Source organism: Nematolebias whitei, chromosome 20 (assembly GCF_014905685.2).
Source record: "Nematolebias whitei isolate Nwh7 chromosome 20, NemWhi1, whole genome shotgun sequence".
In the NCBI taxonomy this organism is placed as follows: Eukaryota; Metazoa; Chordata; class Actinopteri; order Cyprinodontiformes; family Rivulidae; genus Nematolebias; species Nematolebias whitei.
This window is the reverse complement of record NC_056517.1, coordinates 22844124-22870687: the sequence shown is the minus strand read 5'-3', so window position 1 is coordinate 22870687 and position 26564 is coordinate 22844124. Positions and strand designations below refer to the sequence as shown.

The following is a 26564-nucleotide window of genomic DNA, read 5'->3' as shown; positions in this document are numbered from 1 at the left end:
TATATATATATGGATGTTTACACAGGTTTTTATTTACTGATACAAATAACACAAAGGGTGTAGGAAAATCACTTCTAAGCATAACACATCTTAGACATCTTAAAAAAAATGTATTTTGTTGTTCTTACATGTTATGAATGCAAATGCCATCCATCCATTATCTTTTACCCGCTTCTTCCATTTTGGGTCACGGGGGTCGCCGGTGCCCATGTCCGGCACACACTGTGCGAGGGGCGGGGTACACCCTGGACGGGTCGCAAGTCCATCGCAGGGACACATAGAGACAAACGAGACAAACAACCATTCACTCTCTCACTCACACCTAGAGACAATTTAGAGTTACCAATCAGCCTAACATGCATGTTTTTGGTCTGTGGGAGGAAAGTACCAGGAGAAAACCCACGCATGCACGGAGAGAACATGCAAATTCCACCCAGAAAGACCCCCGGACCGGGATTTGAACCAGGAACCTGCTCGCTGAGAGGCAGCAGCTCTGCGCCACCGTGCTGCTTTTTTTTTTTTTTTTAACTCAGCACTCTACTAGATCTCTACAAAGCTAATTGAACAAATCAAATGTAATTAATCGAATACTATAATTTTCAGAACAGGAAACACTTTAGGGTGCACCATCAAAATCATGTGATGCAAGGTACTTATATAAATAAAAATATATTTGACAAATCAACTGACGATTTGTACATTAAACATGAGGTACTTTATTTTAATAATTTACTTCTGTCCTTTTGCTTGTAGATATTTGAATGATCTTTAAATTTTTTTTTTTTTTTTTTTTTTTTTTTTTTTTTTCCAAAGCCGTCCTGAAACAAAACAAACTTTCCACTTTGCTGGCCGCGCGCCGGATCACTTTGCAGATTGCGCTTCCTGTGTTGCCAGGTATACTATATTTATGGTGTTTACACGATAATTCCAAGTACAATACAATGCAGTATTAATCATAATAATAAAAAAATTGAATCAATAGAATATAAAAAGCACTCTCACTCCACGTGTACAAACGTTTGGGTTAAAAGACGATGGCTTTAAAGCGACTGCACGATATTTGTCATTCTTTATCTGGCAACCCTGCGCGGAGCTCTCGGCGGGGTTTGAACTCTCTATAAATAGTAGACCGAGCCGGAGTCACATAGCAGTGACAACAAACATCCAAAGAGCTGAACCTCCTGCGAATAAATACGTTGTTGTTGTTTTTTAAATGGAGCAGGAGGGGTTCGGTCCAGGGAAGAGACGGAGGAGATGTTGCTTCATTGTGAGCGTGCTCGCTGTCCTTCTTCTCATCGTCATCCTCGCGCTCGCTTTGGGACTATCCATGCGCGAGGAAACTAATGAACTTGAACCCATATTTCTGAGCAGGTGTAAACAACTTAAAGAGTAAGTGTTGCTTTTATTTATTTATTTTATTTTTTTACTGTTTTTGCATCAGCGTCTTAATCTGATGAGTTCAGAACAGTGTCAGAGTAAAGTCAACATAAAGTAAATTTTATTTCATTTAAACCTCAGTGGAGTCAAAATCGTCTATAATGACGCAAATTGTTATTTAAAGAAAATAATGTATCTGCTGATGCACCACTCTAATCAACACTTCTATTATTATATTATTTAAATTAATAAAAATGCCTGAAAGTAAACTAATAACAGGAGATCTGCAGTTTATAGTCGTAAATAACATCAGCTTATGAAAGCTTCTTGTAAAAACACTTTATTTAGTGCATTATATAATCTTACTTTTCTTTCTGTGTCAAGTCTCTATTGACTGGAGATAGGATTAGGACAAACTATATTGGCTGTTTTGACCTAGTTCCTTTAAAATTGACAACACATGGTGTCTTTTATAAAAATAAAAGTGTTTCATAAAAATATGAACTAAACAAAACCACTCTGATATTTGTGTATTAAGGCCAAACTAGTTATTTTGATTCATACTGAACTGTTATTGACTGTCCTATTGTTTAAACCGAAATTATAAATAGTTTATGTTCTTTTTACATTTGTGGATGAGAGGAAATGTATTTTTTTTTCCTAATAAAATTTGTTTTCTTTGTCAAGATTTTTATAGAAATGTTATTTGTGCTAAAATTTTAAATCACTTCTTATTTCTGGAGAGGGGGTATCCTCTAAGCATATTTTTCTTTTCACCTGTTTAAGTCGTCTTGATCAGCTGTTGTTCAACTTCTCAGGATTTTGTAACAGATGTTGTCAATTGACACATTTGCAATTTGACACTGTGGGACAAATGGTGTCATTTTAACAGGGTTAAAGAAGAATATGCAGCTGGAATGGATTATTTTGCTAAAGTATCAATATTGTGTCAATGTAATGCTGGTTCATAGAGTTTAGGAGCCGTTTTGTGCCTGAATGATTCATAACTAGGCCTGTCACGATAACAAATGTTGCTGGGCGATTAATTGTCTCCGAAATAATTGCGATAAACGATAACATTGTTTGAAATTTGACAATTAGTAATTATTGTTAAATGTAAGAAGAAATGTTTGTTAATTTGGTTTGCGTGTAGTACCTTTTTTGATCACTGGATGGCAGTATAAGATTGAAGTGAAGGATGGATAGCGAGGGAGCAAGCGGCGTGACTTTTTAAGAAAAATAGGAGGGTGACCTCTTGACACATGGGCTGTCTCTCCTTCCTTTTTTTTTGGTTCTCAAAAAGGTGGACGCTCGGTGTAGTTTGAGCTCTTTAGCATAGCATTTTTCACACAGAGCTTTTAATAGAAAATCAGTAAACAAGTTCTCAGCTTCTTTTTGCAGAGAAAAACAACTTTTTACACGAAGGCACGGGTTTCAATCGTGAATTATAGAGCTTCGACAAGACAAAGGTTTTTCTCCCAAGGTCGGCCTGTTAGCTTAACTCGTAGCGTAGCGTTTCAGCTTAGCTACTTTTAGCGATCCAAAAATGTGATTTTGGACGGTTAAAATGGATTTTAAAGAGAAAGAGAGGGGTCACTGAAGAGCACCGGAGTTGAGCCTTTTGTCATCCAGTGTCTTTAGTAGAAAGAACGAGACACAAAGAAACGAAAAAGCTGATAAATGAAAATGAGGCTGATAATTTTCATTTATCATGCGATTAATTGATTTATCGTTTATCGCAACTGGCCTATTCATAACTGTAACAAACCAAATATTTTTTCTGAAAAAGATTGAATACTGAACTGAAAATAGGAGAAAAAGACAATAAAATCCTAAAAGGAATGTTAAAAAAAAAACAAAAAAAAAAAAACATCAGATAACCCAGAACTGTATCGTTTGTCTTCCAGGTATGACTGTCAACAAGCATGGGAACTGTTCCAACAAGCTTACGTGAACCGCGATCCCTGTAATGTTTCTATGGAAGCCTATGATCCTTTCATCACTGCGACCGCCATCAGACCTCAGTGCAACAGAGTAAGGACTCGTTCATTCGGATCAGACGCGTGTGGTGAGGCGTAAAACGTGTTTAACGGTGTCATCTGTTAACTGTGTTTGGGGATTAGATGATGTTCTGGAGCAAAACAAAGTATGTGGTCCATGAGTTTACTGAGAAGAAGAATTGCTTTCAGACCCTGGAGGACACTGTCCTGGGGTCTGTCTTGGACGGGCTGACCTGGTGTGGGAAGGAGGGAAGCTTTGGTAAGAGTCCTCAACAAAAATATGTCCCCATGACTGTTTTAGTACAAAGATCATCAGTGAATGGTTGTCCCTACATGTCAAAGAGGGAAAAAATCCATTTGTGATAAAATCTCAAGTATTTGTATTCAACTTTTATTTTACCAGGAAGATCCCATTGAGATTATTCCTCCATCAGTTTTCTTTTCAGGTCATGGGAACTGGTGTGCAGCAGTCACTGTGCGACAGGCGGGAAACACCCTGGACAGGTCTCCAAGTCTATCACAGGGACACATAGAGAGAAACAAGACAAACAACCATTCACTGTCACTCACACCGAGACATTTTAGAGTTACCAATTAGCCTAACGTATGTTTTTGGTCTGTGGGAGAAAACCGGAGTACCCGGAGAAAACCCACGCATGCACGGAGAAAATGAAAAGTTCGCACAAAAAGGCCTGGAGGCGATCCTGCGAGTGTGGAGTGACAGCTCGAACTACTGTCTAAAAGAATCCCTTTATCAATGGAGACCTGGACCAAACAAAACACAATTAAAACAGACATGTACCGTCTTGTCTGTGTCACTTTTAACTTTTAACGGGAGTTATTTTAACAGACACTTAAAGTAAATGTCAAGGGTTATTTGGATTCTGTTACCTTTTCCCAGAAAAGAGACAAATTTACTATACTGTACTGTACTGAACCCTTTCAACTGAATTTTGAAGTGGAGTAAAAACTCAAATCTTTACAGCCATAACAGATTGTTATCAAATTATGCTTGTCCCAGCAGGTATTTAAAGCGTTTGTGGAATAAAATGTCCTTTATTTTTAAGTAAAAGATGAAATATTAAATAGTGGAACAGAAAAAATAGTGGTAAAAGTGAAAAGTCCCTTACTTTCAGCGGACAGGATGCAGGATCACAGTGAAGATCTGGAACATGAATCACAAAAAAAATCCAAGGCCAACTAGTGAACAGCTAAACAGCAAAGTGACCAGGATAACAGGATTACCATGAGGATCTGACTATGAACTGAGGTAAACCAGGAGTATAAATACCGGAGAGGGTGATTACTGAGTGAAACACAGGTGAGCTGATTACAGATGAAAAAACACACGTGGGTGGCGCTGGAAGCCAGAACGGCTGAGATTAAAATACAAAAAAACACGGAATCTTTAGAAAACAAGACAAGAAGAACCAACACAAGAATGTTAACGTCATCTAGTTAAAAATCAAATTTACGCATTGGTCAAAATTTTTGAACAAACATTCAGGCTTATTTTGTGAGTGGTGATGCAGAGGTTAGTCAGTCAGAGTCAGAGTTTCTTTATTTGTCACACGCACCACATGAGGTACATGTGGTGGAACAAAATTGTGTAAAAAGGGTCCCAGTTACATCCAACAATAAAATGTAAAAGAAAAACAGTAATGAGATCTAAGATATGAACAAAGAAAAACATTAACTAAAGATACACTACGCACTAGTAGTACAAAAACGATACGTTGAACAGCAGCATGAACATGAGTCTGTGTGAGTAGATGAGGACGAATGAACACAGCAACATGAAACAGATCAGCAGCAACATGAAACAGATCAGCAGCAACATGAAACAGATCAGCAGCAACATGATGCGATTTTTCACAATGATTGTCCTGGTTAGAGATTCATGAGTCTAACAGCCTCAGGGTAGAAGCTGTTCCTCAGTCTAGTGGTTCTACACTTAATGCTCCTCAACCTCCTTCCTGAGGGGAGTGGGGCAAAATGTGAGTGTGCTGGGTGAGTGGGGTCCTTCATGATGCAGGTAGCCCTCTTCCTTCATCTAGAGGTGATGTTGGCGAAAAAAAGAAGGTAGGCGTGTGATTGGATGGTTGCTGGTTCAGCTCCCCATCTCATCAACATAAAAATGTGGGTAGGAAAGACCACACCTGCCTCCACCTTCATTTACTCCACTCTGGGCCCTTGAGCAAGGCCTTTAACCCCCACCATCTGCTCCCCCAGGTGCCCTATGGCAGCTCCCTGCTCTACACAGAGGGCTGTGGTTGTCAGGAAGGGCATCAGGCGTAAAATCAATTGCCAAGTCTTCATGCGATTTAGTTCACTGTGGTGACCTTTGAAGAATGGAGCAACTGAAAGAAGAAGAAATAATCAATTCAGACTTGTTTAAATTTCTTGACTTTATTTTATTTATTTATTTATTTATTTATTCATTTTATAATAAGAAGAATACATATCAATTTACATGTATGTAATTTGAAAACAAAAAAAATAAAATGAAAGGCAGCAGATGAAGAAAAAATCTTATTAAGTCTGCTCTTAATTTATCTAATAAACAATTCAAACAAACATTTACTGTAAGTAACAAAAACAAATAAATAACTTAATAAGACTTTGGTCCCTGATCTGTTTGAAACATCCATCCATCCATTACCTTTATCCGCTTCTTTTTTGGGTCACGGGGGTCACTGGTGCCCATTTCTGGCAGTCACTGTGCGAGAGGCGGGGGACACCTGAACAGGTCTCCAGTCCATCACAGGGACACATAGAGACAAACGAGACAAACAACCATTCACTCTCTCACTCACATCTAGGGACAATTTAGAGTTACCAATCAGCCTAACATGCATGTTTTTGGACTGTGGGAGGAAACCGGAGTACCTGGAGAAAACCCACGCATGCACGGAGAGAACATGCAAACTCCACCCAGAAAAGCCTCCAGCCCGAATTTAAACTGGCAACCTTCTCGCTGATAGGCAACATTTGGACACTGTCTATCACGGTGCGCTAAGATTCATAACTGGCTGTAACTATCGTACCCACCACTGCACCCTGTATTCACTGGTTAACTGGACATCATTAACTTCACACAGACTCTCCCACTGGTACATTTTCATCTTTAAATCACTTCTTGGTCTGCTGTCTTCATACATCTCCTCCTACATGTCTCTGCGTGAGTGCAGCTACAGCGTGCGCTCTCAGGACATTATTACCTGCAGTGTTCCCTCAGTGAGGACTGAACTAGGCAAAAGGGCCTTCTCCTGCTCTGCTCCTGTTTCCTGGAATATTTTGCAAAAAAATCTGAAGCTCTTGACCTTGACCTCTGTGGCTTTAAACATCTGCTGTTTCCTTGTAAGAACCAATGCAGACATGTTCCTGTTTTTTAGTCTTCCACACTGCCGTTTTTTTCGCTACTTTTTTCTTTTGACTGTCCTTTTGATTGCCATTTTATTTTCATTTGTAATATATATATATATATATATATATATATATATGTATGTATATTGTATGCCTCTTTTATGACAGTCTGTTGTCGTTGTTGTCATCACTCTTTGTTAAAGAAATCAGGTCTCTCTTGTAAATGAGTCCCTGTGGCTCAGTGGGATTAACATGTCTAAATAAATGTTGAATTAAAAAAATCTCTACCAACTGAGCCACTCCAGTTTGAGACATTTTCTTAAATGATCAAAAGTTTTAAATATATGCAGCAGAGATTCTGGGATGGCTCAAAAAATACACGTTCAAGCCAAGACAGCTGTGAAAGTTTTTGTATACATGAAGTCTAGACTGGGATTAAGCCATGACATCTTTCCTTTTGTTACAGTCTTTTCAATCACATTGTATTTTTTTTGCACCTATAGGATCTTAACCAAGTTTTGTTGACAATGCTACATATCACATATTTGTGTCACCTATGTCTTTGGGACACAGTCATTGTAGTATTTTGTCCCCTTGTATCTTTGCTCCAGCATCACAGTGTCCTGTAGTTTCAGGTTTGTTTTCTTGTGAGCAGCCCACTGAATCTAATTGTGTGTTACTTTTTTCTAGAAACATTCTCCAGTGGTTGCCCGGCATGGATGGATTGCGCCAACAACCCCGTTCGCTCATTTTGGAATCGAGCCTCGGCTGCTGTGAGTCCAAAGCAGCAATCTGCAAGTTTTTTTTTTTTTTTCCCACAGATATCACAGTTGTGTAGTGGAGCAGTGGTCAGTGTATCACAGATGTACTCAGTGTGGATTTTGATGTAGATGAGTAAAGAAAAAAAAGGTTACACTGCCATCAATGAGGCTTTGTGTCAGTCTCCATGGAGCACCGGCCCACACAGAGAGGCCCGGTTTGGTTCAGCTGCAGGGACACTTCTAGAACAAACTAAGAACAGGCTCCTAAGATGCAAAAGGTTAGTTTGACAAGAACAATCAGGTAAAACTGAAATAAAATGAGCACAGATTCACATGTTTTGGTCTTTTTGAGTTAACATAACCGCAAATTAAAAGTTCAGGAAATCAGTTTATCATAGCCTGAGGTTTATAATTACAGTCATAATGCATTTATTTTGTATCTAAAGTGTACTTTCTTTAACACCCACTTCCTGTGTGTAGTTTGCAGATGTTGCCTGTGGCAACGTCACTGCGATGCTGAACGGGTCCATCGCCACACCGTTCGATTCTTCCAGGTCAGTCGAACAGTTTTATGAAAACTTATCAAAACTTTTTAACATCACAACTCTTCACTCGTGTAGTGTGTATTAGTTTAAATAATTCTCTTTTACATTTTTTTTCTCCAGTATTTTTGCCAGTATTGAGGTGAAAAACTTTAAATCCAGCAAAGTGAAGAACCTGGACATTGTTCTCATCACACAGAAAAACTTTGTGTAAGGTCTATTTGTTTGTTTTGTCACAACAGTTCTATGTGTTTTAGTAATCTAGTACAATGGTCCCCAAACTTTTTTGCGCCACGGACCAGTTTAATGTTAGACAATATTTTTACGGACCAGTCTTTAAGGTGTGGTGGATAAATAAACAGAGGTGGAAAGACTACTGAAATTTTGTATGCAAGTACAAGTACTGTTACACTGTGTAAATCGGACTCAATTATAAGTAAAAGTACAACTGTTATAAAAATACTTAAGTAAAAGTACAAAGTACTCTTCTCAAAAACTACTCAGAGTATTAAATACTTTTTAACCAATTGATGTTTTATTGTGTCGTCAATAGAAGGCATTCAGTTTGATTTACTGTATATAATAAATATAATAGCTACATTCAAAGTACATTTCTCAGATTCTCATAAGCTCCGTCTTATTTTAGTACCAGACAAACTGATGGCAGTGACAATATCTAAGATATTTGCATACTTAGCCAAACTAATAACCCACACATACAAACAATAAAAAATTAACATCATACAGGTAGCTGTAAAACCTCGTATACTGCAATATATTTTTTGAGATTAGATGCTGAAGTCTTGTAAGCTGCTATCACTGTAGAGATCAAACACAGTTTGCATCTGGACGCTGTCTCCTGTTCACCCTCTGTACATGAAATATTCCTCCAGGTACAACCACGGGCACTTGTCCTCAGCCTTTACCTCATCATTTTCTCTGCTGTTGTCCTTCTGTCTCCATTTTGGCTTTTTCTCCAAATCTTTGGTCCATAAATGAGTTGTCCTTTGCTTACATCATAGGTAACTGGCACGTTTGCGATCTGAGAGCCTTATTGGCTACAAAGATGCAGATGAACAGTTTGAATATTAATTCAAATTGTGGCTGTACTCATGGCGGCTTCTGATTTTAAAAGTAGCAAAATAGATTACATGGTCTAAATTGTTCTTAAGTATGAGTAAAATTACACTCTTGAAATAAATACTCATAAAAGTACAAGTACCCAAAAATCTACTTAATTACAATAATGTGAGCATTTGTAATTTGTTACTTCCACCCCTATAAAAAAAAAATAATAATTATACGACTGGCATAAAAACTGGTATTTTCTAACTATAATAACAAACTTGAATTGTGCATTTAGTGCATTGTGTATGCAGCTTTTTTAGCAGCGTCCTCAAAGCATCGCACCAACATTGTAACATGCGTAACGGTTTCTCAGCCCCACACCCTCTGGTTGTAACAGTAAAGGTTAAGCATGCCTTCAACATCATATTCACCACAAAAACAAATATAAAGTGCATGGAAAAAATACAATTCATCATAGAGCTGAATTGTGGGAGCCCTGAGCTTGTTCCTCTGCAATGAGACGGTGCCGTCTAGGGGTAATGGGAGACAATGACACTCAAAGTGTGTTGCTTATGTCCAGTCTGCTCTGTAATTTGTTTTGGTTGCTGTCACTGAAGAAAAACCTGCTTCACACAGATAGGATGTCACAAATGGCAACAGGGTTTTCAGTGCTGTTGTGGTGATCTCTGGGTATTCTGCCATGACTATAATCCAGAACACCGGCTGAGTTGTTGTCTCAAACATTTGCAATCCAGCAGTTGATCTTCTTCTTGCATAGACGTGCCTGATTCACCTGGTTTGTCGGCGAATGGGTCACGGCCTCTTTAAGAAGGTAGCCATGTGACTGAGGCAAGCATCTTGACCTGCTTCAAGACTCAAAAGTGAGTTATAGACAGATGTGGCAGAGAGAATCCGGTCATTTTTCCAAAATAAAACATGGTTCATAATCAGGTACTAAATAAAATGGAAATAATGTAAATTATGTATTCTTTCTGTGCGGCCCGCTACAAATTGACCCACGGACCAGTACCGGTCCACAGCCAGGGGGTTGGAGACCACTAGTACATTTGATAAGTGTATTAATGCCTTATATTTTTGTCTTTAAATTTTTAAAAGCTGTTTTTTTCTTGTTTTTTTTTTTTTTTTTTTTTAGGACAAACTGCACAAATCAGTCTTTACAAACCCTTAAGACCCAGTTGCCTGAGGGAATTATTTATAACTGCAAAGAAGTGCCTGAGTGAGTAATGTATACAGTAAGGGCAGCTGAATATTTGCACCTTTCTGTCCTCGTACAACAGTTGGATTTTTCTTGTGACAGAACCCAGATCAAGCAGTGCAGTGGCGACTCCGAGAAAGCCTGTGGGGCCTGCTGGTGAAAACAACCCGAGGCAGAAATAATCCCCCCGTGGAGAGATTTGTCTTGTTTTTCTCTGTGTTTAAGCAAAATTAAGCAAATTTTATATTTGTAGGGCAGTTTAACACAGCAGATAATCTGTTTTTCATAAATGTTAAGATACGTTTTGACAATTTCAGACTTTTTTTGATTCGTTTTTTTAATTATTATTATCACGTGTGTTGTTGGGTTAAAGATAAATGCTTCTGTACATTTTGTGTTTAACTGATGATTATGGATATTAATGGATGTTAATATCACGCTGTAGACAGCTCCATCTACTGAACATCTGAGGTGGAAATAAAAGAGTAAAAACTAAACGGCATAGAATATTTTCATTCATCAACATGTTACATACGTTATTGTGTAAATACGTTTAAACAGAATATATTTTTTAGTCTGTAGGTTTGCATATGCTGTGAGAAGTTTCAGCTGAGATTTGTTCTATAAAATCATTATTTTCTGTGTTGGGCTCTTTGTTTGGCTTTCTGTTCTGGTCACTAGATGTCCTCATTTCGTCTTCTGTAGTTCTTGGATGATCATGATTACTCAGCTGCTTTTATCCTCAGTAGGCATTTCAGACACTGTCAGGCTGTGGTGCATTTCCATTTCATTTTCTGTTGTTTTAATGTTTGGATTGTTAGAAGTTTAATCTTGCTGGAGGCCCGGTCTGGTCTACTCTGACTCATAAACTGGTTCGGAACAGATCACACCAATCTCAGCTGCTCACCATGAACGATCCCAGGGTCATTTTTGTTTGCTTGCTTCCAACACTTAGATAGATTTGCACATCACCCTATTATCCACCATCAGAAACAGATAAAATCAATGACATCACACATAGTCACCCCACTGATACACTCGCTGTGCTCCCGGATGTGAAGGTGGAGCCAAGGGCCAACATAAGCTGTTGCACGGGGCCTCCGGTTCCGGGTTAAGACGAGTCGGACGGATGCCTCATTGCTGAGCTTGTAACTTTTCCTGCCTTATCGACATTAAATGGTAAATAGAATTGCCCTCTCTTGATTTTATTGAGTTCGTGTGAGTTTCCTCTCCACCTGGGAACAAAAGAACCGGAAGGGTGCCGTGGTCGGACGGCTGACAAAATGGTGCCGAAACCCGGGAAAGTGCAAAGATGTATTCCTTCTCACTTGGTTGATGTTCCGTTTCATAAATCTCCTTATTTATTTATTAATTTTTATCTTGTACCTCCTGATTTGACAGTTTATTGGGAAAAAAACAAACGACGTATCAACTGCATGTTTTACTGCACCGTGTATTTCTTTTGACTACAAAACAAAGTCAAGGAGGAGCTGTTGGACTTAAATTAAATAGCCTATTAAGAAACGTATAATGTTATCGTATAAATGGTTACTACTCTTTAGTGACTTATTAATGCATGGATAAGAGATAACCACTTAACAGAAGCTAATCAAAGAAAGATTGTTCTCCTCAATCAGTCATCTTAGGAGCAACATTTAAGTTAAATATATATATATATATATTAAATGTTTGTACCACAATTTGCAGAAGTAACCCTGAACTCTTCAAATCTGAACACTTTCTTTACTTTAATTAGGACACTTAACAATTAAGAGAACGCACATGCAGAGCTCAGTGTTTTAATTTTTATAAAATTGTTTAAAAAATTAGACATTTTTCTCTTTCTTTAAATGAATCTGATATTTTCTTTTGTATTAAAATGTAAAAATATCAATAAATGTTAACAGACATTTTTCTTTTTATAATATCAACCCCACTGGCTGGAAAAACCATCTCCAACAAACTTGTAGTGGTCCACAGGCCACCAGACAGTTCACAGTCGCAGCAGGTTTTGCGGCTCTGGACATAATTTATAACCAAAGCAGCAAAAATGGCTCTTTTTATCAAAAACCCTGCTAATACCAGGTTGGACCCCATCTGCCTTCGGAACTGCCTAAATTCTTCATGCCACAGATTCAACAAGATGGTGGAAACATTCCTCAGAGAGTATGGTCCATAGTGACATAGCATCATGTCAGTATATGATGTAAATATCCAGTTCCAACACACCCCAACGGTGCTCCATTGCATTTTGATGTGGTGGCTGTGGAGACCTTTGGAGTCCAGTGAGACCAGACCAATCACAGGAGAAGGATATACATTAAATAAGAACATCCAGCTTGCCCTGTTTTTCCACATGAGCAGTTCCACTTCACCTCAGGCTCATACCAGAGACCTGGGAGCATGTGTTCTGCACAGAGTCATACATAGCTTTTCATAGGACTGTGCTATTTCAGTCAGACATCTCTGAGGTTGTTCCTGGGTTCTGTTGGAGCCTCTGAGACAGTGGCACTGAAAAAAAGATGACAAAGAACTGGAAGTGGCAGAAATGAAGATGTTCATGTTCTCCTTAGGAGTGACAAGGATGAATAAGATTAGGAATAAGATCATCAGAGGTACAGCACAGGTCGAACAACTGGAGATAAAGTTAAAGAGACCAGACTGAGATGGTTTGGACATGTCCAGATGAGGGACAGTGGGTATACTGGTAGAAGGATGTTAGAAATGCAGCTGTCAGGAAGAAGACAAAAACATAAAATAAATAAAACACAAACAAGGCCAAAGAGGAGACGTATAGATGCATTTTAGTGAGGACAGAGGACAGAGTGAGATGGAGGATTATTTACTTGTCGGCCGCTGAAAAGGGAACAGACAAACGAAGAAGAAGGAACATGAAAATGAGCATACAGTCCATTTACCATTTATTTTAAAGAGATAATTTTACAAAATCATTTTTGTAGTGCAATTTTTCATATACAATGTAGTTCTCAATAGTTAGCACCTTATCAGCTGTGATGTCACTCACAGAACATGAAGCTTGAAGAAAATGGCTTCTAGTTGTATCCAAATAGAAAGTCTGCTTTCATTTTTCTGAGTTTCTCATGAAACCGTGACCTGCCACCAACGTTTCAAGACTCTGGAGTATGCAAATGTGCTTAGCCGCTGAACAAAACAGAAAGTGCTTCAGACAGCCTATCGTCTTCTGGGTTAAAACCTTTAGGCCACAAATGTCTTATCAGCGATGCTTGTGAACCAGTGGTGTGTGTGCCACAAAACAGAATCACAGCTGTGCAGATGTGTGCGTCCCTGAGTGTTGTGGCAGGAATGAGGAGGCTCATCGAGAAAAGCTGAACCTCCTCTTTCCTTCTAGGTGACTTGTTGCTGTCGCATATACCGTAAAAGAGCTGAGTCGGTGCTGGGAAGAGACGTTCGGGGTTCTCACAGCACAGGTGCTGAACAAGGCCCCCATCTGCAAAACCACAGCACGGGCCACTAGAACTGTAATGTCGGTAAACACCGTCACAGTTTGAGTCACTGCTGCTGCCACTGAAACGACAGCACTAATTATAACCTTTGTGTAACAGTTTTCTTATATACGTAAAGAGCTCGTGTGGCAACACGAAAACTTGTGCAGTCTGTTTTTTTACTATGATACCAAATGTGGTTTATAACCTTTTTGATGGGGTTATACGCAGTGCTTTTCTAAAGGCAACAAGAATTCAGATATATTGTTGCTCAGTTCTGTCAAGCTGGAGCACAAATGCCTACATCAGGTTCAAAAAGCAGTTTTTTTTTTTGGTTTGGTTTTAATCAACAGCTGCCAAAATATCTCATAACGCACTGAACAGATTTGAATGAAATTCTTGGAAAGTAATACTTTTGTGCACATTTACAGCTGATTCATTTTTGGAGCCAACTTGATTCAAAATGGCTGCCACAACTGTAGAAAAGTTAAAATTGTCTATAATTCAGTCAGTTTGTCAAATATCCTGCTACAGTTTCTCCATCTTTAATTATGTCTTTGTAAACACATTTACACTTTATTTATACAAATAAACAATCAGAGTCAGGTTAGATTCCCCTCCGTTACTCCATTGATCAGGGATGTGAATGCATTTCCAGAATAAATATATACAGACCCTTTCCAAAAAATTAGAATATCATGGAAAAGTTGTTTAACTTCCATAATTCAATTCAAAAAGTTAATCTTTAATAGATGATAGATTCAGGGCCCACAATTTAAACAGTTTCAAGTATTTGTTTATTGTTACATAATTTGGGCTTCCAGCTCATGAAACCCACAAAAACAAGAATTCAAAAAATTAGAATACTGTGGAGAAATCAGCCCAAATTTTGCAGGGCATGAATGTTTTCAACTGAGTGTGACACACTAATCATCTACTAAACTCAAAGCACCTCCACACTTTTCCCCTGGTGTCATTAAATTGCTTCAGTTTAGTTCAATTGTCTCAGTTCGGTTCAATATGGGGAAGACTGCAGAGATAACAACTGGCCAGAAGACCATCATTGATACCCTCCATAGGATGGGTAAGCCACAAAAGTTCATAGCTAAGGAGGCTGGCTGTTCACAGAGTGCTGTGTCCAAGCATATCAATGGAAAGTCTAGTGGAAGGGCAAAATGTGGCAGGAGAAGATGCACCAGCCAAAGAGATGACTGTGGGCTTCAGCGGATCATCAAACAGAGAAGATTCCAGAATCCGGTCGATATCCAGAAAGAGTGGAATGAGGGGGGAGTCACAGCGTCAAAAAACACCACATTCAGATGCATCCGGGAAATGGGCTACAACTGTTGGGTTCCTCAATCCTCTTTTCCCATGAAAGTAAAGTGTGGCTTTCATTCAGAAATCAAGGTCCAAGGGTTTGGAGGAAGAACAGTGAGGAACAGAGCCCATACTGCTTGAGGTCCAGTGTGAAATATCCACAGTCAGTCATGATTTGTGGTGCAATGTCCGGTGCAGGTGTTGGTAAACTCTGCTTTCTTAAATCCAAGGTCACCGCAACTGTCTACCAGAATGTTTTAGAGGACTTCATGATTCCTTCTGCCGAGGATCTGTATGGAGATGCAGATTTCATCTTCCAGCAGGACCTGGCCCCTGCCCATGCCACAGTGCTTGACTGGCCAGCCAACTCACCGGACCTAAACCCCAATGAGAATCTATGGGGTATTCTCAAGAGGAAAATGAGTCACCTGACCAACAACAACAAAGAGCTGACAGCAAGCATCGAGGAAATCTGGGCTTCCATAACTCCCAGGCAATGCCACAGGCTGATTGCCTCAATGCCACGTCGCATCGAGGCAGTGATTAAGGCAAAGAGATTCCCAACAAAGTGTTGAAGATTGTCATATCGTTTTGAAAGTACCATATTTTGATTGGTTTGTTGTGATCCTAATTTCTTTCTTCTTTTTTCTGCAAAAACTGAGAAGTAGTGTGGGCTGACTCACTTTTTTTAAAATCATGTTTTCGTGGGTTTCATGAACTGGAAGCCAAAATTATGTAAAAAATAAACAAATAAATACTTGAAATCATTTAAATTATGGGCCCTGTATGTATAGGGTTAAAAGTTTCCGTAGGTGGTCCCTCGTACAAACTGTGTTGTCAATGTGTTCAGACGCCGCAGAAAACGAAAGAGAAACTTGTTCCAGTTGGAAGAAGTTTTCCCTTTCAACAAGAAAGTTACGTTGGGGGTTTAGTTTTTCATTTTTGTTTTTGAAATGGAACATTAGTAAAATGTTTATGGATTATACTGTAATTTGCCCATGGTTTTATGTTTGCTTTACATGGTTTCTAGATTAAAAGAAACAGGTACTTTTCATAAGAGATTCATATAGTTTGAAGCATGGGTTATCTTAATGTTTCTCCTGTGTTTGGTAAAGCTGATCATCTGTTTTGTCCATGCACTCCACCTCTAGTTTTGTTTCCACTGTAACCACTGCTTGTAAGGCCGCCTACACCACCCCCTTCTTACGACATTACATAACCTCCTTTACCCTCACTGATGAGCTCATAGAATTACTGTATGCTAGTGTTTTTTTCAACTGAGATAGAAGTGTAAATGAAAAAAATCTAACAGGTAAGTGGGGAAACTACGCAAATAAAGTGAAACAAGCCAGCAGAAAGTAATGATTGCACACATAATTTAATCAGCAGTTTTCATGTGAAAAATCGTGCTCTTTGAGTCACCTCCAAACATAGCTCGTTACTCACCGTGTTAACTCGTATTTGGAAATGTGCCTATATGTAATTTTTGAAAGTGTGGTGTTATTTGTGGGTTTGTTGGCAGCCATTACAATATGTTCTATGTCATGTGAGAATGTTCTGTTTAGAAATTAAGGTACGTTGCTACATTTGTGGGTCTCAAGGAACAACCTTAAGACATTTGGGAAAATTCTGTAACCTGACAGAGACTTTTCATGCTTTCTTCCAGACTGTCTGTGCCAATAATTATTGGTTTTCGGAACATGCAATCTGTATGCTCATGGAGAAATCCATGTGAGGTGTCACAGTGTCATCTATTAACGTTACGTTAGAATAATAAGAATTTATTTGACCGAAAACCATTTATCCATTCAACCATCGGAGATCACGTTGCAATTAGGTTCAGGGAAGAAACCAAGACTTTCCCCTCCTCAGCACTCCCCAACTCCTCCTGAAAGGTGCTCCCAGGTAAGAAGGAATATCTAATCCTTCCAGTAAGGTTGGGGTGTTCCTCAAGGTTTTATCCCAGATGGATGAGCTGAAAGACCTCCAGAAATAGGCATACTGACAAGATGCCTGATCCATTTCAGATGACTTCTTTCAAATGGACCTGTCCACCCTGAGATCCTGTACTTTTGGTCAACATCCATATCTCATGATCAGGGGAGGGTTGGAACAAAATCAGATGTGTTGTGTTTAGATGTTTAAAGGTTACCAAGAAAATGAAACAAGGATGTCCAATAACATGTTAAAAGCATTTTAACTTTAATTCATATTGTTTATCTAAGCCGCGGGACGGTGGCGCAGTTGGTAAAGCTGCCACCTCTCAGCGAGAAGGTTGCCGGATCAAATCTGGGGGCCTTTCTGGGTGGGAGTATGTTCTCTCCGTGCATGCGTGGGTTTTCTCTGGGTACTCCGTTTTTCTCCCACAGACCAAAAACATGCATGTTAGGTTGATTTTACATTAACTTTGGTTGTGTAACATCATTATCTATTTATTTTCTGCAGCTTATTCATGTTTGGGTCACTGAGACAACAGAAAGAGAACTGGAAACCCAAACATCCCCATTCCCAGCAACACCAGTTTTAAAATAGCATTTCTTCAATTTAATCCAGTTCATACAAGCCAGGACACAACAAAAGTTATTGTGGTACTTTGAATTCAAGCTCCAATGCAACAGAAATTAAACACAGCAAATGCATCTATTTATGCCACTTCTTTTCTGACGTTCCCTTTTTGCATAAGGAGTTTGTCTCACAGTGACCTAAGATTATTATTATTATTTAAAATTTTTTGTACATTTTCTTTTGTTGGAAGCATTATTTCATCTTAAATTCTTGCTGACTTTTGCTTCCATTAGTTTTACACTATTACTTTACTTTGAATTGCCTTTGTATAAATTATCTTATAGTGTTTTTTAATTATTTATTGTCATTATCTGGATTTCTGGGTGGCATGACCTTGAGCATAGCACAGGTATACAAATAAATAAGATAGAAATTTATGATAGTGTGATAATACACCAAATTTAACAATTGTTAAATGTGTGATATTTAAATAAATTTGTGTCTGCTGAATATTTTCTTTTGTGGTAAACCGTGTTTGTTTCTTTTGCAGATAAGAAAACTCATCTTGTAGTTGGTGAGAAAACAGTAATGTGTTTTTTTAAATAATAATTATAATATAATAATAATAATTATTAACAAAATACATTTTATTTAAATAGTAACCATGTCATTGATAAATATGATCAGTGTCACATCAAAAGTTGACTTTCTGTCTGTTGAACGCTGTAAAAAACATCAATTATTGAGATTTTTAAACAAAATGACGTGATAAACGTTTCCCACAATGCTATTCTTTTTATGTACATGTACTGGAAAGCGTATGGTTTACAGCTACCCTTGGCTCTAACATGATAAAATATCAAATCTGCTGGCATTTTAAAACGATTGTGTCTTTATTTATTGAAGATGACACATAATGAATAATGTTGTGCCTCATTTGTCGGTTAATCTTGGACGTTTTAGTTCAAGAGCTCAGTTTGCTGACTGGTTATAGTTATAGTTGTATTTACAGTAAAAATATTACACTTTTTTTGGAGGTGTTATTTATATTTTAGCTTCTCATTCTTATTTATTTTTAAAATTTCTCTCGTACTTTATATCTCAAAGTAATGAAATAACTGGTAATATGTCTTCCCTAAAATGACCAGAGGAAGCTCCATTTCACCCAAACACACACAGATGATGTAAGATTTATTCGTTCTGAATTTTAATGCCGAGTCATTGGGGAAGCACATTTCTGTCCCAGACTGTTTCAGGAAGTCAAAATATGATCCATCAATCAAACCTGATCTATCAGTCCTTCTGGTTTCAACGGTTGAACGAGACAACCAGCGTGTGAGAACACAAGACGGACAAAATCCAGCAGTTTTTACAAGTTTCCATAAAACACACTAAAAAGCAGTCGTAGTGCAGCTGCAGAGTAATGTTTACTGGAGGAGCAGGGGCGTAGTTTCCCCTCTTCTTCTTTCCTGTAACAAACCCGCTGTGAGTCAACACCTTTGAGAAGAGACTGAGTGTAGATTATGTAACCAGATAAGGCCTGAGAGATGTGTAACTTTCCCATAACCCGCAGCCCGTCTCTGGACGGTTTCATTTCAAAATGAGAGGTGGTGAAACGTGTGGCTGCTGCAGCTGAATCACCCAGGAAGTCAAAATGTTCTCAAGCTGTCAGGGTGACCACACATGCACTGTAAAAACTTATGTTTACATACTGAACTCAAGTACAAAATATACATATAGTACTGTATTATATGTTTACATACCTTCAGCTGACTTCAAGATGGCCACAACAGCCAACTAAACTAACCCATAAATAGCTTTAAGTTAGCTAATATGACAGATTTTGGCCTAAAATCTGCAGTGGTGGTAGCTGAAAGTCCTCCAGTGCATATTATGAGCTGTAACAGATCGTTTTAATTCAACTTTTATACATTATTTAGTTATACTGAGTCCCTCTGTGTGGACTGAACTTGACAAATAGGTCTTTTTCTACTCTGCTCCTGCAACCTGGAACACCTTGCAACAGGAAGTGAAGTTGTCCTCCTTGATTATTTTTTAAGGGGTTTCAAACATTTGAGAATGTCAGTAGAAAATTCAAAGCAAATTTGTTCTTGTTTTTAGTATTTCACCCTGTTTTACAGCACCTTGATTTATTGTTTTGTACACTACTCTTATTTTAACTGCATTTTTACTAGTTTATCATCATTGTACTGTTGTCGTTTTCTGTACTTTATATCAGGTTCCTGTTGTAAATGAGTCCTCGTGGCTCAATGAGATTATAGTATAAATAAAGGTTGAATGAATGAAAAATACAGGTTAGGCTAATTGAATCACGAGGACTCGTTTACAAGAGAGACACGAGTTAAACGTTGCCATTAAATATGGAGTCAACTCTATTTGCCTGTTAGCAAAATATTTTATGAACCACTTGATGGGTTTTAATGAAACTCTCAGGAATTAATAATTGGATGCACCTCAACAACTGAGTTGACAATCCAATAAAAAAAATGGCCGACACAACCTATAAGTCATTAACACAAAAATGGCCGTAATCCAGTCAAATTTGCAGACACACAACAAAAATTGACATAGTGGTTTAAATGTGCTATGAATTTATTTATTTATGGCTTTATAAGGAGTATTGTAGCATTTGATAGGTGAGTTTATAAGTACAAAAAAAAATGAAAAAAGTGAAACAACTGGATAAGCAAACTGTTACAACAAAGTTAGGTATTATTTATGACAGCTTTAAAATAAAAATCAGGATGAAAGTGTCCACGTGACGTGATTTCTGGCGGCCCTTTAGTCATCGCTTCATGCTGTAAACACGTTAATTACTGCACGCGCTGCTCAGGGCGCAGCTTGTACTTTCCTTTCCTTCGACAAAAGTCGGAAGCGCTCGTGTGACTGCGCGCGAGGGAACCCCGGCTTCTGATTGGACGGTTCGGTGATGCACGTCACTTCCTAGTTCAATTTAAACGAGTCGCAGGTACAAACGTCAAAGAAACTGCGCGGTGTGAAGACTTTACGGTGACAGCATGGTGAGTTTATTACGCTTTAAGCTTTTATTAAGGCTTAAACTCGGGTAGATTAGGCTCAGTGAGGTCTGATTTTATGAAACCACAGCGGAGAGCTCACTTCCTAGTGCTTTTTGATTAAAACAATCCTGGACTTATCACAGTTTTTCCTTACACTTTGGCTAATTTTTCCCATTTTTAACACTAAAATCTTAACACTTACCACAATTCAAAACGTGCAATAATAGTATTTTAGCACCAAAAAAAGATAATTCCTAAAGATTATTTTCTTTGAAATCTTTACATAAAAATGATGAACCGAATGATGATGCAACTTTAAGGTGCTTTTTGTCCTTCATTTGTGGACTTTCTGACAAAAAGAACAAAGAAATAGTTTGAAAGAATGGAAAAACTACCAATTAATTTTATGGGTACAAGTTCTAACTCTTTGAAAAGAGAATATAAAATATAAGAGATGTGTTTTAAACGTTTGCACCATACACACCTGTAAATAAATATGAATTCAGTTCGATTCAGTTTATTTACATAGCACCAAGTCACATCAGTCATCTCAGGGCACTGAACTAAAACATTCATATACATAAAAAGTACGTTAATAACATTAATTATCTGAGGATTACCCACCACCTTACATGCATCAGTTTAAAAGATGTTGCTTGATGTATTAGTTCTCATAATATGTGTTGAGGATGACTCTCAGCTACTACCACACTAAATTTTAACTCAATATCTGTAAAAATGACTGAGTTGTAACCACTTGGGTGTAAGCTGTGGTGGCTAGCTTGAATTGGGATGCCTCCAGGACATGCAGTGATTAGTTTCTGAGAGTTTCATTAACGTCTGTCCAGTAGTTTGAGTTATTTTGCTAACAGATCGACAAAGAGAACACACAAAGACACAGGAAATTACATGATCGCCCATTGCCATAGCAAAAAATATGGACTGCTATCCAAATATGTCCAGTCTATGAACTTCGGAACACAAAAAGGACATTTATATAATGTATATATTTATATTTGATTAGCTTTTTTTTTTGCCATATAGTTTCTTTTTTATTGATGATGGAAACAAACATGTAAGCACCCAGAATATGTAGCCTAAGTTTAGCTGATGTCAACATGTGGAGGCAAGAACATTTACACCAGCCATGGGTCTGAATTAGCTGTTCCGTTTTGCCAAGATCCCCAGCACTACTGCACACATCTGTTAGAATATTTAGTAATGATTCACACCAAGTGGCTAAAAACAGCACAAATATTTAGCTGTATTGCCAGAAATGTAATTTTTAAATCATGTCATTTTACATTAACTCTAATAAAGCATTCCAATTTTAGTTTCATCTAAATTTTATGCTGACCAGCTTCTTGCCAATTTATTAAACTTGGGCGTCTTTGAGTTTTTTTGTTTGTTTGTTTGTTTTTATTTGAGGAAATGAGATGAAGAAAGAAAGATCAAGAAAAGAAAGAAGCTGAGGTTTCTGTGTCGTAATCAGAATTTCTAAACCACTCAGACTTTTAGATGCACCGATCCTATTAGTATCTGTATTGGTACCGATATCGAAAAAACTAAAATTCTTGATCGGGTATCGTGACAATGTGACCGATCCATAAGGACAGGACCTGATTGTTGTTTATTTTAAATATCTGCCATCCAAGCTAGTGAAGCTATTGTTTTTTCCTCTTATTTCAACTCCTTTATTATTTATTTTACATTATATTTAGAATTCCTGAACATTTTAAATGTTTGTTGAAGTCTATTAGTTCATGTTTGACCAAAGTTGTCAACCAATTGTTTTTGTCAGTTTCAGTATCTTTATCATTATTTATTTTACATTGGATGTTATACTCATAACTGCACTGCCTGAACAAATTAAAGTTGTGTTGTTTTTACACATTTAAGCTATTGGTGTGTTCAAGTGTGCTGTACTGATGCAGCGTTTTCAATAAGTACATTTATGTCTGCGTTTAAAAAAAAACAACTAATGTTTTAAGTTAAATCAGCACTGTTTTCCTGTATCGTATTGGTATCGGACCGGTATATAACGATACTAAACCTCAGATATCAAAAGTGAAAAAAGTGGATTGGTGCATTAGTATTTACTGAGTGAAGTTTGTCCCTTTGTGTTCAGCAAACCTTGAAGGAGAGCCCAACTAAACCCACAAACAAACAAGTCAGCAGGTTGTACCCATCACTGCCGGGCACTAACAGGTAAAACCCAACACATCATACCACACTCTGCTGATACTGTTGGAATAATCTAATCGATGTGAGTATAAATTGTGTTTTATGCACTTTTTAGGGCTGAGGCTTGTTTGCCTCTTGGTAATGCTGGAGCACACCCCGAGTCTCGCCCTGTGGATTTTCCAGCTGACACACAGGTTGGTAATTTTTAAACAGTTCATCCAGGAAACTCTTTTCAGTTACATGAGCACCGAGAAGCTGTCTTCTGTTTGACAGCAATAACAAAACTTCCAGAAATGTGTGTGAAGGAAGTCATAATCGCAGAGCCGCAGGCTTTCGGCTGCTTGTGGGCACGTTTTTTTACCTCTTCCTCTTTTTCTGTGTGGTTCAGTCAGAAATGCCCGTCAGCACCTATGAGCGAATGAAAACTGAGATTTTTCTCTTGGAGGAGCAGAATAAGGAGGTGAGCACATTTCAGGACTGACACTCCTCAACATGTGTGTGTTTGGTTTCAGGGTTTATAATGATTTAAATATTTCTGTTTCACTCAGCTTCTCACTATCAATAAGAAATGGGCCAAAGAGTACAGAACAATGGAGCAGTTTTACAGAGAGAAGGTAAGAATGTTTCACTAGCTTGATCATTTAGATCACACTTTTGTTAGTTGTTTTTATTTCACATCTTTTTTTTATATATTTTGGGGTATAACTGTGACCTTGAGTACACAATTTCGTTCCACCTCATGTACCACATGTGATGCGAATGACAATAAAGAACCTTGAATTTTAGTGTCGTTTTTTTACTCGGTGTTCAGGTCCAACATTTGAAGGTGATGCAACACAACGGTCACTCTGACGAGGAAAAAAGTGACGAAGAAGAGAGACACGTGGTATTCTTTCCAAAAGAGGAAAAGGTCAAAACAGACAGACAGGTAAAGACATGTTTAGACAATGACACAAGTAAAACTTTTCATCATGCTCTTTATTTTATTTGTAGTCTCCAGTTAATCCAAAATGCTGCTGCCAGAGTCTTAACTGGAGTTAGTAGGAGAGATCATATCTCTCCAGTTTTAGTTTCTCTCCTCTAGCTCCTTGCAGTCCAGAATTGAATTCAAAATTTTACTTCTAACCTACAAAGCTCTCAACAACCTAGCTCCATCTTATATTCAAGATTGCATTGTTCCATATTTTCCTATCAGAGCACTTCGCTCTCAGACTGCAGGTTTACTTGTGATTCCTAGAGTTTCCAAAAGTGGAAGGGAAGGAAGATCTTTCAGTTATCAGGCTCCTCTGTTGTGGGACCAACTTCCAGTTTCTGTCCATGAGGCTGACACATTGTCCAGTTCTCAGACTGGGCTTAAGACTTTTCTTTTTGATAAATCCTATAGTTAGGGTTAGCTTGTTATCTACCATAGACTTAGACTACTGTTCAAGTTGTGTTTATTTGTCATATGCAAGGTTAACACGGGGTTAACAGTGCAATAAAATGCTTAGGATGAAAAGAACCAATTTGACTCGCTCAAAAAGCAAAGAACAAGCAAACAAGAAATACTAAATCATGCAATAACATAATGTACCAAAAAGTGAAAAAGTAATTATAATAATTACAACGTCCTGAAGAGAGATGCTAAACAACAACATGGTAGAATATGACGGTGCAGCAGAATGAATTTAAATGAATAAGTGTAAATATTTCAAGTTAGTAATATAAGCTAAAATGTACCTGATATATATATATATGTGTATGTATGTGTGTGTATATATATGTGTATGTACGTGTGTGTGTATATATATATATGTGTATGTATGTGTGTGTGTGTGTGTGTGTGTGTGTGTATATATATGTGTATGTATGTGTGTGTGTGTGTGTGTGTGTGTATATATATGTGTATGTATGTGTGTGTGTGTATGTCAAAGTAGATGGCCGCTCCTGAGCCTGGTTCTGCTAAAGGTTTCTTCCTCATGAGGGAGTTTTTCCTTTCCACTGTCGCCTTCGTGCTTGCTCAAGATGAGAGTTATGTGTTTAAGTTAAATTCAAAGCAGTCTGCTCCTCAGATAAATAGTGTTAAATTATTATTTTTATATATAAATGTTTCTGTTCAGTGCCCTGAGACGACTTCTGTTGTGACTTGGCGATATATAATTAAAGTGAATTGAATTATTTTAACCTTTTTCACAGAGTGGAGGAGATGAAGCCGATGAGCTGCGAGCACGGAACATAACTCTGACCCGCAGGGGGAGGCATCAGCAGGAGGAGATCAGACGACTCAACAAGGTGGGAATGCTGCTGTTGCGCACTTTGACCTCACTTCAGCTCATCATTGCAGTAAGGGGTTCTAACATCAGCTTCAATGTGTTCTCCACAGGCTTTAGAGGAGGCCCTTCTGACCTCCCAGCAGCTCGGGGGGAGCAGCGAAATGCCACAAGATATCTGGAAACATCAGGTGAATTTTGAGTGGCGTGCTGCTAGAAATTTAGGGGATTTTATTGTTTTCAGTTACAAAAAATTATCCCTTTTTAACCTATCAGGTTCAACATGACAAAAAGTGAGTCATTAATGTCTGCTGAAGTTATCAGGTTGATCTTATTACATACATAAAAAACATCTCTGACATGTTATTAGGTTTAAAATAAAGAATTGCTTCCAAAAGTGGCAGCCCTGTGAAAAATACACAACTCGGAAAGCAATTAGTAACACTCTAAAATAATGATTACAACGTATTTTAATGTATCAAATATTGAAACCAAGAAATTAAAATCTATTTTTATAAGTTTATGCCATTGGAGTGTAATGTTAACACAAATGTTAAAAAAGGTGATATAGAGGATTCAAATGACTAGAAAAGTTTTGTAATGGAATGAAAAAAAGACTCCCAAATAGGTGTCTCATCCCTATTAGCTAAACAGTTCCTTAAACAAAAGTTTGGAAATTTTCAAAATAAAAGACGATGACCCCTTGAACATCAATTGTACATTTTATTTTTTTTTAACCTGGAATGGCAAATCATCTGGAAGTTTATATACATTTTTGGCAGTGACCTTTCATCAACACTTAGCAAAAAGCAGATTTGCTTTCCTAAAGAAAACAAAAATCCTAAATTTCCATGTTGTGAACACTAAAATTTACACTACTGTCACTTTCATATAAAAAAAGTTAATTTTGCTGGAAATTTTAAGAAGATTTTGCTGGTTGTGAGTCCTGTCCCATAAGTAAATCATATCTCTATCTGAAAATAACTCTAAAGGTATCAGGAAATAACTGTATAATTATATTTCAATATCCATGAAATGCAAGTTTGACAGGAATGTAAATGGTAAATGGTAAATGGACTGTACATATATAGCGCCTTTCTATCTTATTTCAAAATACTCAAAGCTCTTTACACTAGAATCTGTGCCTCATTTACCCATTCATACAGCACTCTACTAGATCTACAAAGCTAATTGAACAAATCATTCTAAAGAGACTAATCAGTGATTTATCACATTCGTACACCGATGGGACACACATCAGAGGCTATGAGGGATTCAGTTTCTTGCCCAGGGACACTTTGGCATGTGACTGCTGGTGGATTCGAACCCCCAACTTTTGCATTGGAGGACGACTTCTCTAATCAAACAGCCACAGCCGCCCGTGAAAGTTCATACACTGCCTTACACTGTGTGTGTGTACATACACACATATATATGTATGTATGTATATATATATGTATGTGTATGTACACACACA

The 26564-nt window shown here is 37.8% G+C and overlaps 3 protein-coding genes across 3 annotated transcripts in view; 2 read left to right on the top strand and 1 right to left on the bottom strand.

Moving 5' to 3' along the window:
* The window catches only part of impa2 (inositol monophosphatase 2), a 79698-nt gene that overhangs the window by 51470 nt on the left and 1664 nt on the right, over positions 1-26564 (bottom strand). The window lies entirely within an intron of this gene.
* Positions 1133-10676, top strand: LOC119426680 (ADP-ribosyl cyclase/cyclic ADP-ribose hydrolase 1-like). The gene is made up of 8 exons (XM_037694259.1): positions 1133-1389; positions 3285-3411; positions 3501-3636; positions 7434-7516; positions 7985-8058; positions 8170-8256; positions 10268-10351; positions 10433-10676. The coding sequence occupies exons 1-8, from the start codon at positions 1214-1216 to the stop codon at positions 10488-10490; spliced, it is 825 nt and encodes a 274-aa protein (XP_037550187.1). The 5' UTR covers positions 1133-1213; the 3' UTR covers positions 10491-10676.
* Positions 20605-26564, top strand: part of LOC119426677 (TNFAIP3-interacting protein 1) — a 27758-nt gene continuing 21798 nt past the window's right edge. The window contains exons 1-8 of the mRNA XM_037694256.1: positions 20605-20657; positions 22783-22862; positions 22954-23032; positions 23227-23298; positions 23387-23452; positions 23650-23766; positions 25014-25109; positions 25201-25278. Coding sequence (XP_037550184.1) covers positions 20655-20657; positions 22783-22862; positions 22954-23032; positions 23227-23298; positions 23387-23452; positions 23650-23766; positions 25014-25109; positions 25201-25278 — 591 coding nt within the window. The 5' untranslated portion in view covers positions 20605-20654. The remainder of the gene's footprint in view (positions 20658-22782; positions 22863-22953; positions 23033-23226; positions 23299-23386; positions 23453-23649; positions 23767-25013; positions 25110-25200; positions 25279-26564) is intronic.

Coding starts and splice junctions, on each gene's coding strand:
- LOC119426680 (XM_037694259.1), top strand. CDS start 1,214: ATGGAGCAGGAGGGGTTCGGTCCAGGGAAGAGACGGAGGAGATGTTGC. Junction 3,637..7,433: donor TGGGAAGGAGGGAAGCTTTG/GTAAGAGTCCTC, acceptor ACTTTTTTCTAG/AAACATTCTCCAGTGGTTGC. Junction 8,257..10,267: donor ATCACACAGAAAAACTTTGT/GTAAGGTCTATT, acceptor TTTTTTTTTTAG/GACAAACTGCACAAATCAGT.